This window comes from Humulus lupulus, chromosome X (assembly GCF_963169125.1).
Source record: "Humulus lupulus chromosome X, drHumLupu1.1, whole genome shotgun sequence".
Classification (NCBI taxonomy): domain Eukaryota; kingdom Viridiplantae; phylum Streptophyta; class Magnoliopsida; order Rosales; family Cannabaceae; genus Humulus; species Humulus lupulus.
The window spans coordinates 189,143,439-189,155,174 of NC_084802.1; the positions used below are offsets into that span (position 1 = coordinate 189,143,439).

Sequence of the window (11,736 nt, forward strand, 5' to 3'; positions counted from 1 at the left end):
TATTGGAATTATACTTATTTAATATAAACTCAAATTTAATTAATAAAATTTTACCAATTTAATGAAACTATTTTTAATTATACGAGTTCCAAATTCAAATTTAATTACTTAATTACATATAACTCATAATAGTTTTGTCATATATTGACAAAATTTTATTAATTAAATATGAGTTTAGGGACCAAATATGTATGGTTTTAAAATACAAAGTATCATATGAGCATTGTTGAAAAAAGAGGGTACAAAAATAATACTTTGCAAAAACACATGGTATCAAATGAGTAAATTCTCTTTTTATTTTTTGCAACAAAAGAGATAAAAAGTATAAAAATACCCACACAAACATATATGTTATGATGAAGAAACAAACACCTTTCATGAATGATCACTAATTTTATAAAAAAATATATATTTACATATGAGAACACAAATAATATTTTGTTGTTGTATGAGTTGATTTTCAATGAATTTTTTAGTTTATTTTTGGTATATATTTAGTTTTTTAGATATATTTTAGGTTTATGTATAGTTGATTTCTAAGTTTACTTTGGTTATACCTTAGGTATATATATTATATTTAAAAAAATATTTGTACTTTTTGGTAATTCCTTCAAGATTGTTTTTTTGTTATTTTTTAGTTTATGTCGGGTTGATGTCTAGTAGCTTTTTCGTTGCTTTTTTGATACCACATTGCAATGTGTTGATGTTTAGTTGTTCTGAGGTATATTTTGGGCTGATTTCTAGTTGGGAATATGCTTTGTTTATTTTAATGAATAAATAGCATTTTCACCCCTGAACTTTTAACACTACCAGATTGTGCCCCCTAAAATATACGGTCTATTAAAATTTCCCCCTGAACTATTAATACTATCAGATCATACCCCATGTTACGATTTGCATAGAATAATTAGTATTTTTACCCCCAAACTTTGACAACTATTAAATTGTGCCCCCTTTAATTATAAAAATTTGAAAATCTATTTTTCTAATTAATTCTTAAAAAAATTTAAAAAATCAATAAAAGAGTAAAATTAATTAAAATTATTTTTAAATACATTTAAGTTTTAAAAAAAATTGTAAAAGAAAAACTAAATTGTTACAAATAAAAAAAAACATATTCCCTTCTTTTTTATTCTTTTTTAATATATTTTTTAAATTACTTTCTATTCTTTTATTTTTTTCCCAATATTTTAATTAATTAAGTTTTATATATTTCTTTTAAGATTTGTACATTTTAAATTTGTAATATTTTATATATATTTAATTTTAAAAATGAATTTAGGGGGCAAAAATGAAAGAATAGAAAATAATTAGAAAATTAATTAAAAAGAATAAAGAAGAAGAAGAAGAAGAAGAAGGAGATATGTTTTTTTTAACTGTAATAATTTAGTTTTTCTTTTAAAAATATTTTTAAACTTAAATGTATTTAAAAGGAATTTTATATAATTTTAGTCCTTTATTGATTTTTTTAATAATTTCTCTTTAATATTTTAAGAACTAATAGAAAAATCTGTTTTTTTAATTTTTATAATTAAATGGGGCACAATTTGGTAGTTGTCAAAGTTCAAGGGGCAAAAATACTAATTATTTTATGCAAATCATAACATAGAGCACGATCTAATAGTATCAATAGTTTAGGGAGAAAATTTAACCAACCGTATATTTTAGGGGGCACAATCTGGTAGTGTCAAAAGTTCAGGGGGAAAATATGATATTTATTCTATTTTAATTATACCTTGGGTTTATATATATATATATATATATATAAATAAGCTTTGTGTTTAATGGTAATCTTTGGGTATATGTTTAGTTGTTTTGAGTTTATTTTTGACACATTTAAGAATGCAATGATAAGCATTTCGAGGTTGTTTTTTTGTTTTTTTTTAGTTTATTTTGGGTTGATGCAATAAATTGATATCTAATTGATTTGTAATTTCTTTTTTAACAATGTATTATTGTGGGATTGTTGTATAATTGATTTTAAGTTGTTTTATCAACACTATATTATTGTGGGGTTGATATTTAGTTGAAATCGTATTTTTGTAATTATGAAACTTTAAAATCATATTTTTGAAAACTTGAGTTAGTAAAATTGAAAAAAAAAATCAGGGATCGTAAAAATGTAAAAAAAAAAAAAAACCATAAAAAAAATGTGTATTTATGAAAAGACCTCAAACAATAACCCAAAGTACATCACGCCCACACAACCCAAGGAGCAAATCACCCAAACATTGATATGTGTCGGCCTCTGCAAACACCAGACGGTGCCCTGCTTGTCTCCCACTCTTTCACCTTTCCCACTCGTGTGCCTAGCACACTAATGAGCATGTTCCATGGGTGTCATTCACGCGCAAGAAGCAAGACGGGGATTTTTTTTGGCACCCAAATTCGGAGGCAATCGCGCTTTTTGCCTCCTTCTCTAAAGTTGCCAAGTGTCTTATGTTTCACCCAATTAATGCTTGACAAGTATCAAGTTGCCCACTTCACGAATAACATTTTGACATATGTCAAGGCTGCCAATTCAGCCAATCCAAACATGCCACATGCTAAGTTTGGATTTTTACTATTTTTAATTACAAAATTGCTCCATGCAATTTGTAATAAATTTTATTTCCCTTTAGTCATTTTACCTTACTATAATTAAGTGTACTATTTCAGACAAAGAAATTAAGAGAAAACGTTACGCGTGCTCAGAGACAATTTTATTTACTTATTTTATTATGAGTTTCTAGGTTCTCTTATTATTAAGGATGATAATGAAGCCCAGTATACTTAATTAATTATTTATTTTTGTATTGATTCTTAATGATTTTCCTAACAATCAATAATTTCATTCATCTTTAATATATATCATGTATTTTTAATAGTTAGAAATTATTTAAGTTTTGTTCATTAAATTATTTCACATTTAATACTTATTAGAAGTTATAATTTTAAATTGAAGGAAAATCTATTTTAGAAAAATAGTTAGATTGAAATCTAACTAATTATGAAAATCAATATATTAATAAATCTTATTATTCATATAGGTGGATTTCGAAATCTTAATCATTATTCCTCAAACTATTAGAATAATCTTTCAATTACTTATTTTAATTCTCTCAAATATTTTATTTTATTACCAAAAATCTTAACATTATTATTGGAACTATATTAGAATAAAATAATTTAGATTAAATAAGTTTTCTTGAATTTTACGTAAATCATTTGAGTTTGACCTCATGCTAACACAATCTCTATACGCAATTAAAGATTTGTGCGTTTGCGAGTTGATAATTATTAAAATGTACCACATTTTGGTCAAACATCTTCAATCAATGTCGATCAACGCTAATCTTACCTTAAGGTAGTTGTTTATGGCAATCTTGGATAATTATATAGTATTTGAGACTTAATTAACGATTAGATTTCCAACTACTATGAAACTATGTCTTCACCATGACTTCTTTCTGCAATTAACATCCAAATTAACAATTCTATACTATCGACAAGGAATATGTTTGTAAAAAATATATATCAATCACAAGAAAACTACAATTAATTAATGCTAAATATTCAACCATCTAATTAATCTAACTATCAAATACATTAGCAGAAATAATTAATACTAAACATAGCCTAATTTATGCGATGGTCAAATGTATTAGTAAAAATAGTTAATGCTAAATATTCTACCATGTATTTTTTTAAGTCTAATTAATTTTATTGTTTTACAAAATTAATTAATGTTAAACACCTTGCCATTTATAGATTTTTTTTGTTATATAAACATCTAATTAATCTTGTTGTCATATATATTGGGCAAAATTAATTAATGCAAAAAATTCTACCATCTATAATTTTTTTTAAAAAAAAATCTAATTAATCTTATTGTCATGTATATTGGCTAACATAATTAATGTTAAATATTTTACCATCTACTTTTCTTAATAAAAAAATCTAATTAATTTTATTGTCAAATAGTTGGTATAATTTTTTTTTTATGAAAAAACATCTAATTAACCTTACTGTCCTATATATTGGCAAAATGAATTAATGCTAAACATTCTACAATCTATAAAAGTTTTGGTTTTAAAGTTAAAAAAAATCTAATTAATCTTAGTGTCAAATAAATTAGCAAAAATAATTAATACTAAACATTCTACCACCTATAAAGTTTTTATCTATTTAAAGAAAAAACACCTCTTAAAAAAATTAGAATACATAATTCATATGACCCACTCTATACTCCCAAACTCATGTATATAATGTATATTTTCAAACTTAATTAATGGTAATTCAGCCCTCTCAACATTAAAAAAAATAAAACAAAAATCAAATTTGTCCAAAAAAAACTTAATACACAACTCATATATAAAAAAATTATAATATACATTAGTTTTAGTTATGTGCTACTTCGCCTTGTGTTACACAACACATTGTTTAAGTTACTTATCAACAATATAATTTTTATGTTATTAATATCGTAAATACGTCACAACTTATTTATATAAAATTTACTATAAAACCTTCAACTATACATATTTTTAGACATTCAATTACACTTATACCCTTACTTTTTTCACCGTGTCTTTTCAACCGGTTCACATAATCGATAAAAGCAAGTAAAAAATAGTTATTTAAAAGACTCTAATAATTCTAATATTGCGACATTTGACATCATGAGGGACTTAGTTCTGTGAGGGGCGGAAGAATGGGCCTTTTTGTAATCATTTTATATTTATACTAGACTTAAAAATAGACCAAATAGTGGTAGCTAGGCTCCTAATTAATTTCAAAATAGGCTGCTCATGTGGATTTTTGAACAGAAACCAAATAGGGTCCAAAGTCCTAAGCTTCAAATAAAAGGTTAGGAACAAAATTGATTAAAATTCTTTATATTCTAGCCCTTTATTAATGCTTGAGGCTTTCGCTAGTAGGAAAAAAAATTGAGATTGATCAAGCCTTAAAATTCACAAAGACAAGCACTTTTTTTTATTAATTTTTTTTTAAAAAACTTATGATCTTGGAAGCTAGAGAGAGAGACAAGAGACCTATTTCATAGTGTAGATACTGTCATTATATCTAACCAATATGATTAGAGCTTTTGAACACATCATTTGGAGCCTATAATACGTACATGTACTAACACGTCAGGCAATGCATCACTTGATTATAGGGGACACATCGCCTGCCAGTTGATGCGTTGCCTACTAGTAGGCGATGCATCACGTGCAACGTCTTGTTGCGATTTTCAAGCTTTAGGCGATGCATCTCTTTCAAGGAGGTGATGCAACGCTATATAGGTAGGCAGGTCTAACTTATCAAAGTGACCTTAAACACCTCCAAATGTTCTCACCTCCAAATGCTCTCAAACTTGCTGGACATCCTTGTATACCTCAATGTCCTCAATGTATCACTTTGGATCCAAAATTATAATTTTTAAATCCCTACAACAGAAAGTACAATTTCACTTTGTTATTATGTGAAACCATTATAGTTTTACACCTAGCTTGTGTTATACCATTTGAGCTTTGTATTTTAACCAATCCAAACAATAATATCTTTTAAAGTCTAAGGCAATTGCGACTAGGAGTGAATTGAAAACACAGTATTTGAGATACCACTATTTAGCTTCACCAGTCAAGGTCGTAGAACAAGCTTTAAGTGCCCATCGAACCATTATATATCAATCTTCATCCGAAAACCTTGATGCGGAGGAGGGCGGTGATTATAGTCACGGTGTCTAGTGCCAAAAGTAACTCGAGGTCATCATTGGTATCGATATCGATAGGAATTGACCGATGATGAGCAACAAGATTGTCTCGAACAATATACGAATAGGTGGAAGATGTAAATGAGCATTAGGGTTTATATGAGGAGCTGCAACAACTGGTACGAAGGTGGGCGAGAAACGACTCATTCATGGCCTAGTAGAGCTACAAGAACCTCGTCATGGCGTCGACGTATGAGGTCAAGAATAGTAAAACCTTCATCAATGAACATGGTAAATCGTTGCTCAAAACGTTATTCCATGGTGTTCAACACAGCCCAAAGGGCCTGCACGCTTGGATCTCTGATGCTGGCATGGCAGCCAGGAGCATCAGCATTTGCCATCGAAGCTTCCAATAATGGTTGCTGGTTCCTAATACCCAATGGTGTAGCTGGCCTACTTGGATCGAAGGAAACTCGGCAGAGCTCAGAAAAATAGCACAATATCCAAACAATGGTCAAATGCGGCAAGGTTTCTCATTGATTTTCAATGTATAAATACCATACCAAAACAACATAGTTTTTGCCAGCATATATAATAAAAGAAAACAACAATGGGGTTGTTCGGTTAAATTTTTAATTTTTGATTTTTTAGTACAAAAATAAAAATATATTTTTAATTTTGTTTGTAAATTTTTTTAAGTGAAAGGTTGTTCGATAAGATATACATTCTTTTCCCTTTAAAAGATATTTTTTTTTATCGATGAACGAGTTAAATGGAGGAAGAGATCAAAGGTAAGAGATGGAGGAAGAAGCGACCCATTTGTCGGAGTTCTCATTTTTCAATCTGTGCACACTTTCTTCGTTGATCGAATATAAGACAAGGTCAAGTTATGAAGACACTGGCGTCAATTCAATAGAAAATGATTGAGAAGAAAAAGTGTGTACGATCCGGTAAACTAGGAAGAAAATACTGTTTAAAAAAAATTAAAACTTTGCAAAATTTTGATTAAATTTAAAAAAAAATAAAAAACAAAAGTAACATTATCGAACATAGTTTTTAATTTTGTTTTCATATTTTTGTTTAAATAAAGAGAAAATTATTTTTTTAATGATTGCCGAACGACCCCAATGAGAAGTCTAGAAATGAAATACGACAAGTAGCAACTTCAATAAAAAGAAACTGGAATATAAAGAAAACGAAGAAGAGCGGCAATGGCTCTATTCAGCTTTTATTCTCAGTTCAATCGCATATGGTCGTAATATGCATGGGAACTTAATCGATGCAGATTCACGGAAGATAGGCTTAACTAAATGAAAGAGAAGAAAACAAAACCAAGGGGTTTATATACATTGTTTCTCATTCACAAACAAGTGATATATATATATATATATATCACCCAGCGAAAAAGAAAAAAAAAGTGATATATATATATATGTCTATATATATGTATGTATATTCTTGCAGTCAATCTTCTGTCATATTACCAGAGTATGAGATTCTAAGCCGACTTGCTTCCCTTGCAAAGCCATGCCTACTTGATTCTGACATAAACAGCAATGCAAATTCATTCAACTCCCAAGATGATTTGGATCATTTACAAATATATCATTTTTTTTTAAATGAACAACTACACTTTCACTATATTATTGCAACATAAAGTTTCAATTTCAAACCTAAAACATATAAATTTAGAATAAAAGAAAAATCAACTGAAAAAAACACTCTTCTCCTTTCGAGTTTGAAAAATAAATAATTTCTAAACAGGTTCTAATGTATGTTTAGAATTTGTTTGGAAATAACGCATGTTTCAAAACATTGGAGTGTGTTTTTGTCAATTAATTTGATCTTTTTCTTCCAAAATTAGATGTTCCAGAGTAAAACAAAACTATTAAGTTATGTTCCAAAATCATATATAGTGACAGTGAGTGTACATTTTGCAAGAATTGATGCAAGGAATATATTTGTAAATAAACCCCAAAAAATCTTTCTATACACACAAAGGTGTCTTTCTTCAAACATCATAACGTTAGTGTCCACGGAGAAGAGGTATTGGTACTAAACGGCAGAGTTGTGCGTGGAGAGAAGGACAAGAAATCTACCCTATGGTGGCTACGGCGATCACTTTGACCATGCATTCTATCATCCTACAATACAGAACATTTCACAAACGACATTAATATACGATATCAATCACCGGCCTCCTCACAATTATACTAATCCATTTTCGTTTCTAATTGTTGTATTTTTTTCTACTTACCACAAGCTTCATTGCTTCAGAAAAGTTGTTGGATGTAGACGAAACATGTTGATTATTATGCGATTTCCGGACGACGACAAAGGGATGCTCAAGCAGCGCAGCAGCCGAGAGACGCTCGGCTGGGTTCCTCCTAAAGCAAATGTTGAGGAAATCTTTTCCCTCGGATGATAGTGTCTCTGGTATAGGTGGTGTTCTGTTCAAGACTTTGAACATAGCTTGAGGCTGCCAATTATTGAGGAGACAATCAAAACTTAATTAGTAATAAAATCTTATGTTATACATCCCTATTTACCTACTGTTAATGTTATAGCAAATTGGATCACTCACCCCAGTGAAATCACTCCACGGGGGTCTCCCATTCATCATCTCGATGATGGTGCAGCCTAAGCTCCATATATCAACGGCGTATGCATGATCAGGGTTGGTGCTATTCTGCATCACAGCTCTTATGAGCTGCAGTTTTTATATAGTCATTACATGTATCTAATAATAAACGACGTAAAAGCTTGTACGTGATTTATGACAAAAATAATAATAATAATAAACATACCTCAGGAGCCATCCAATATGGACTGCCTTTCATTGAAAGTTCATATGATAGTCCTGTAAGCTGAAACAGAAATATATACTTATTTAAAAGAGATTCACCCAACATATGTATCTTATTTAAAAGAGACCTACATGTTTAGCCATTCCGAAATCAGCGAGCTTAACAACGCCGGAAGAATTAACAAGTAAGTTTGCACCTTTGATATCCCTGAGAGAGAATTGAGCACACGCAAGAGCCACCCAAATTACCAAATCTTTCGTTAGAATTGGTAAAGCTAGGTAGCCTCAACTGAGAGAGTCAAAGTGTGTGTGTGTGTGTGAGAATACAAACAAGCCTAATACATATTCTCATTGTCTCACCTATGGATTGTCTGTTTGCTATGCAAATAAGCCAATCCAGAGAGAATATGGCGTGTGAAATTGCGAACCACGGACACCGTCACAGCTCCACAATGTTCCCGGACATACTTGTTGATTGATCCAGGATGAACGTACTCTAAATATATGTAGAAGTGATCTTCGATCTACAAGAAGAACACACACGATATTAACACACTTATAACACCACACCACGACTCGAGTTATTCTACTCATTGTCAATTAGTTTCGTTACAGGAGAGCTACTACAGTGACTTACTTTTTCACAACCATAGTACCGCACAATGTTGGGGTGATCAAGTTCACGGAGAACTTTAATTTCCTGGAACAAATTAACGACAAGCCACTAAAAACAACATATTCTTCTAATTCTAAAAGTAAAAAAAAAAAAAAAAAAAAAAAAAAAAAAAAAATCTATTATGCTAGGTTGAATTGAACAAAGTAAAAACACTCCAAAATTAACCTGTTCCAGCTGCTTTACACATTCAGCGGACTTAGGATCATCCGGAATAAGATCCACTTCCTTCATTGCACATAAGGCCCCAGTTTTTCTAAAAGAAAAATAAAAAAAATTATGTGTATAAATAATTAGTATAGTGTAAAATGTAATTGGACTAAATATTTGCATTAATAAACAGTTGAAAAACAAAAAAAACAAAAACAAAAATCAAAGCTAAGCTAAGCTAAGCTAAGCTCAGCTCAGCTCAGCTAATTTTGAAAGCATAATTAATAATGTAGGTTATTGAAAACAAATTAATGGGATAATGATAGTGACATTATTACCGATTCATAGCCATATACACGCTACCGAATGTGCCACGTCCGATGAGCTTGCCCTTTTGCCATTGACCTTTCATAGATGAAACGTCCGTGTTACGGTGGAGGGTAACAGGCTGTGATGATAGCGTGGCCCCCGGAGGGAGGGGCAAAGGATGGGCATTGGGATGGGAATTGCTCTGGTCAGGCCTCTCCGCCGAAGTCTCGGTCAAGAGTCTTTTATTATTATGAGGAAAGGGAAACGAATTTCTCTTTGGACTCTTAGGGGTATTATGGTCATTTCTGGTAGCAGGGCTGTTGGAAGGATAATGATCTACGCTGTGCCGGATTCTAACCGGAGACAGGGTACGAGAATTACCGGTTGCGAGGATATTCTGTAACTCCCGGTCGTCGGCGCGTGATCTTCGTGGGCTAGAGGGAGCACTCTTTGATGGGACATTGACTCGCAAGTTATGAACTTCGGCTCTAGTGGGTTCCTGTAGATTACGATAAATATTGGGTGGGTTAATGGGAAAATGAGAGAAGGAAATGGCTCCACCGTTTGATCTTTTGGGGCTAATGGGAGAGACTGGGAACCCGTTATTGGGAACATGAGATGATGACAAAGTGTCTCCAGTATTTGATCTTTTGGGACTAACGGGACAAGTATTTGGAATTGAAATCGCAGTGCCCTTGGTCGAAACAACATTTGGGGTAAAGATGTCATGAACATTTGAATCATGAGAGAATCTCCTCTGACATTTCCTTGGAGTTTTTGTCAACTTTATGGCACTTTGATCTGGGTCTTTCCTGATATCATCATCATCATCATCATCATATTAAAATTTTATTACCAAGTTTGGATTCACTCAAAAACCAAAACACCGACCCATATACATATTAATAAATAATTAAATAAACAAACAAAAGCTAAAAAGGGCCGGAAGCTGACCTTCGAAACGGTGAATCAAAGCCTTCAGGAGCGGACTCGGGTCGCCGAACCATAGGAGAATCAGGGAGCGGTAACGGATGTGGCACGGCCGAGAAAGACCAGTGTCGGGCGCGTGGGGAACTGGACTTCCGGTCGGAGTCGGGGGAAGTGGGAGAGGAACGAGAAGAACGCTCATTTAAGTGGGTAATACCCAACTCTTGATCGGTGACGTAGCGGAGCTTCCTCTGCCGCGTGAGACGACGCTCTCCGAGATCGGAAAAGGATTTAGTATTTACGGTAGTGCCACTGCTACTACTATGCGTGCAGCCAAAGACCGAGATAGAGTCGTTGTGAGAATTAGGAGAAGGCATTATTTGGGAGTTTGGGAAAGCGAGGTCAGGCGAAGCTGTTAAAGCCATCCTCCTCAGTAAGCAGCTTCGTAGTAGTACGATGGTTCGTGACCCAAAGCCATACTAGTGTGTTTAGGAAACTCCTCTGTTCTTTCTTATTATTCTTCTTCTTCTTCTTTTTTCTCCCGATTTTATTTTCTTTTCACTTTATAAAGTGAAGAATAAAAGAAATACAATAAAGAGAAAGAGGCAAATAAATTTGGAATGAGTCAGTCAACAGTTTGACATAGTGAGTTGAAACTTGAAACCTCAACCCTTCTTCTTATCTTAAACGTTGAATTGGAGGAGTTATTTTGTGTTGTTGAAGAAGTACTCGTAGTAGATGTTGTTTGGTACATCAGATCAGAGTCAGAAACACGACACAGAATTTCTTACTTTTTAACATAATAATAATTTTTTTTTTGGGAGTATTGTTGCTATTTATACTTTAACCTGCTTAATACCGTGTGAGATGTTGCTTTATAATTGATTAAGTGATACTCATAATTTTTACTAAATTCAAATTCCTAAATACTATTAGTGACCCCAATTCTCTACAGCGTGAAAAGAAAGTTTCTCACTAATATGCACTGTCCAATACGTGTCTCCCGGAGACTGGAACAATGCTTTTTTTTTTATTTGTTATTATTATATAATAAGTATATACTCGTATTTATTATCATGGAAAATAGAGGTTGACAAAATCTACGATCCACCGTGTTCCTAAACGAGTCTTGTTTTTTTGGTGTCACCATTGAATTGTCAACCATTAGAATTAGAC

At 31.8% G+C, this 11,736-nt stretch overlaps 1 protein-coding gene across 3 annotated transcripts; it reads right to left on the reverse strand.

Annotated features, from left to right (window-relative positions):
- Positions 1 to 6,882: 6,882 nt before the first annotated feature.
- LOC133804731 (mitogen-activated protein kinase kinase kinase 5-like) lies at positions 6,883 to 11,342 on the reverse strand. Of its 3 annotated transcripts, XM_062242871.1 has the most exons (11): positions 10,588 to 11,341; positions 9,663 to 10,445; positions 9,343 to 9,430; positions 9,139 to 9,201; positions 8,862 to 9,025; positions 8,634 to 8,709; positions 8,503 to 8,562; positions 8,280 to 8,405; positions 7,953 to 8,174; positions 7,795 to 7,839; positions 6,883 to 7,236 (listed from the first exon to the last, which is right to left on the reverse strand). In XM_062242871.1, the coding sequence occupies exons 1-11, from the start codon at positions 10,983 to 10,985 to the stop codon at positions 7,171 to 7,173; spliced, it is 2,091 nt and encodes a 696-aa protein (XP_062098855.1). In that variant the 5' UTR covers positions 10,986 to 11,341; the 3' UTR covers positions 6,883 to 7,170. The 3 variants fall into 3 exon arrangements, with proteins under 3 accessions (XP_062098855.1, XP_062098856.1, XP_062098854.1); XM_062242872.1 differs by lacking the exon at positions 7,795 to 7,839 and having other exon boundaries at positions 10,588 to 11,342; XM_062242870.1 differs by having other exon boundaries at positions 6,883 to 7,839; positions 10,588 to 11,339.
- Between the last annotated feature and the right edge of the window lie 394 nt (positions 11,343 to 11,736).

What these genes read in the sequence shown, in the direction of transcription:
- LOC133804731 (XM_062242870.1), bottom strand. Translation starts at nt 10,985, where the DNA reads ATGGCTTTAACAGCTTCGCCTGACCTCGCTTTCCCAAACTCCCAAATA. An exon ending in GTGTATATGGCTATGAATCG is followed by an intron (nt 9,431 to 9,662) that starts GTAATAATGTCA and finishes TTTTTCTTTTAG; the next exon opens with AAAAACTGGGGCCTTATGTG. An exon ending in GGTACTATGGTTGTGAAAAA is followed by an intron (nt 9,026 to 9,138) that starts GTAAGTCACTGT and finishes TTCTTCTTGTAG; the next exon opens with ATCGAAGATCACTTCTACAT.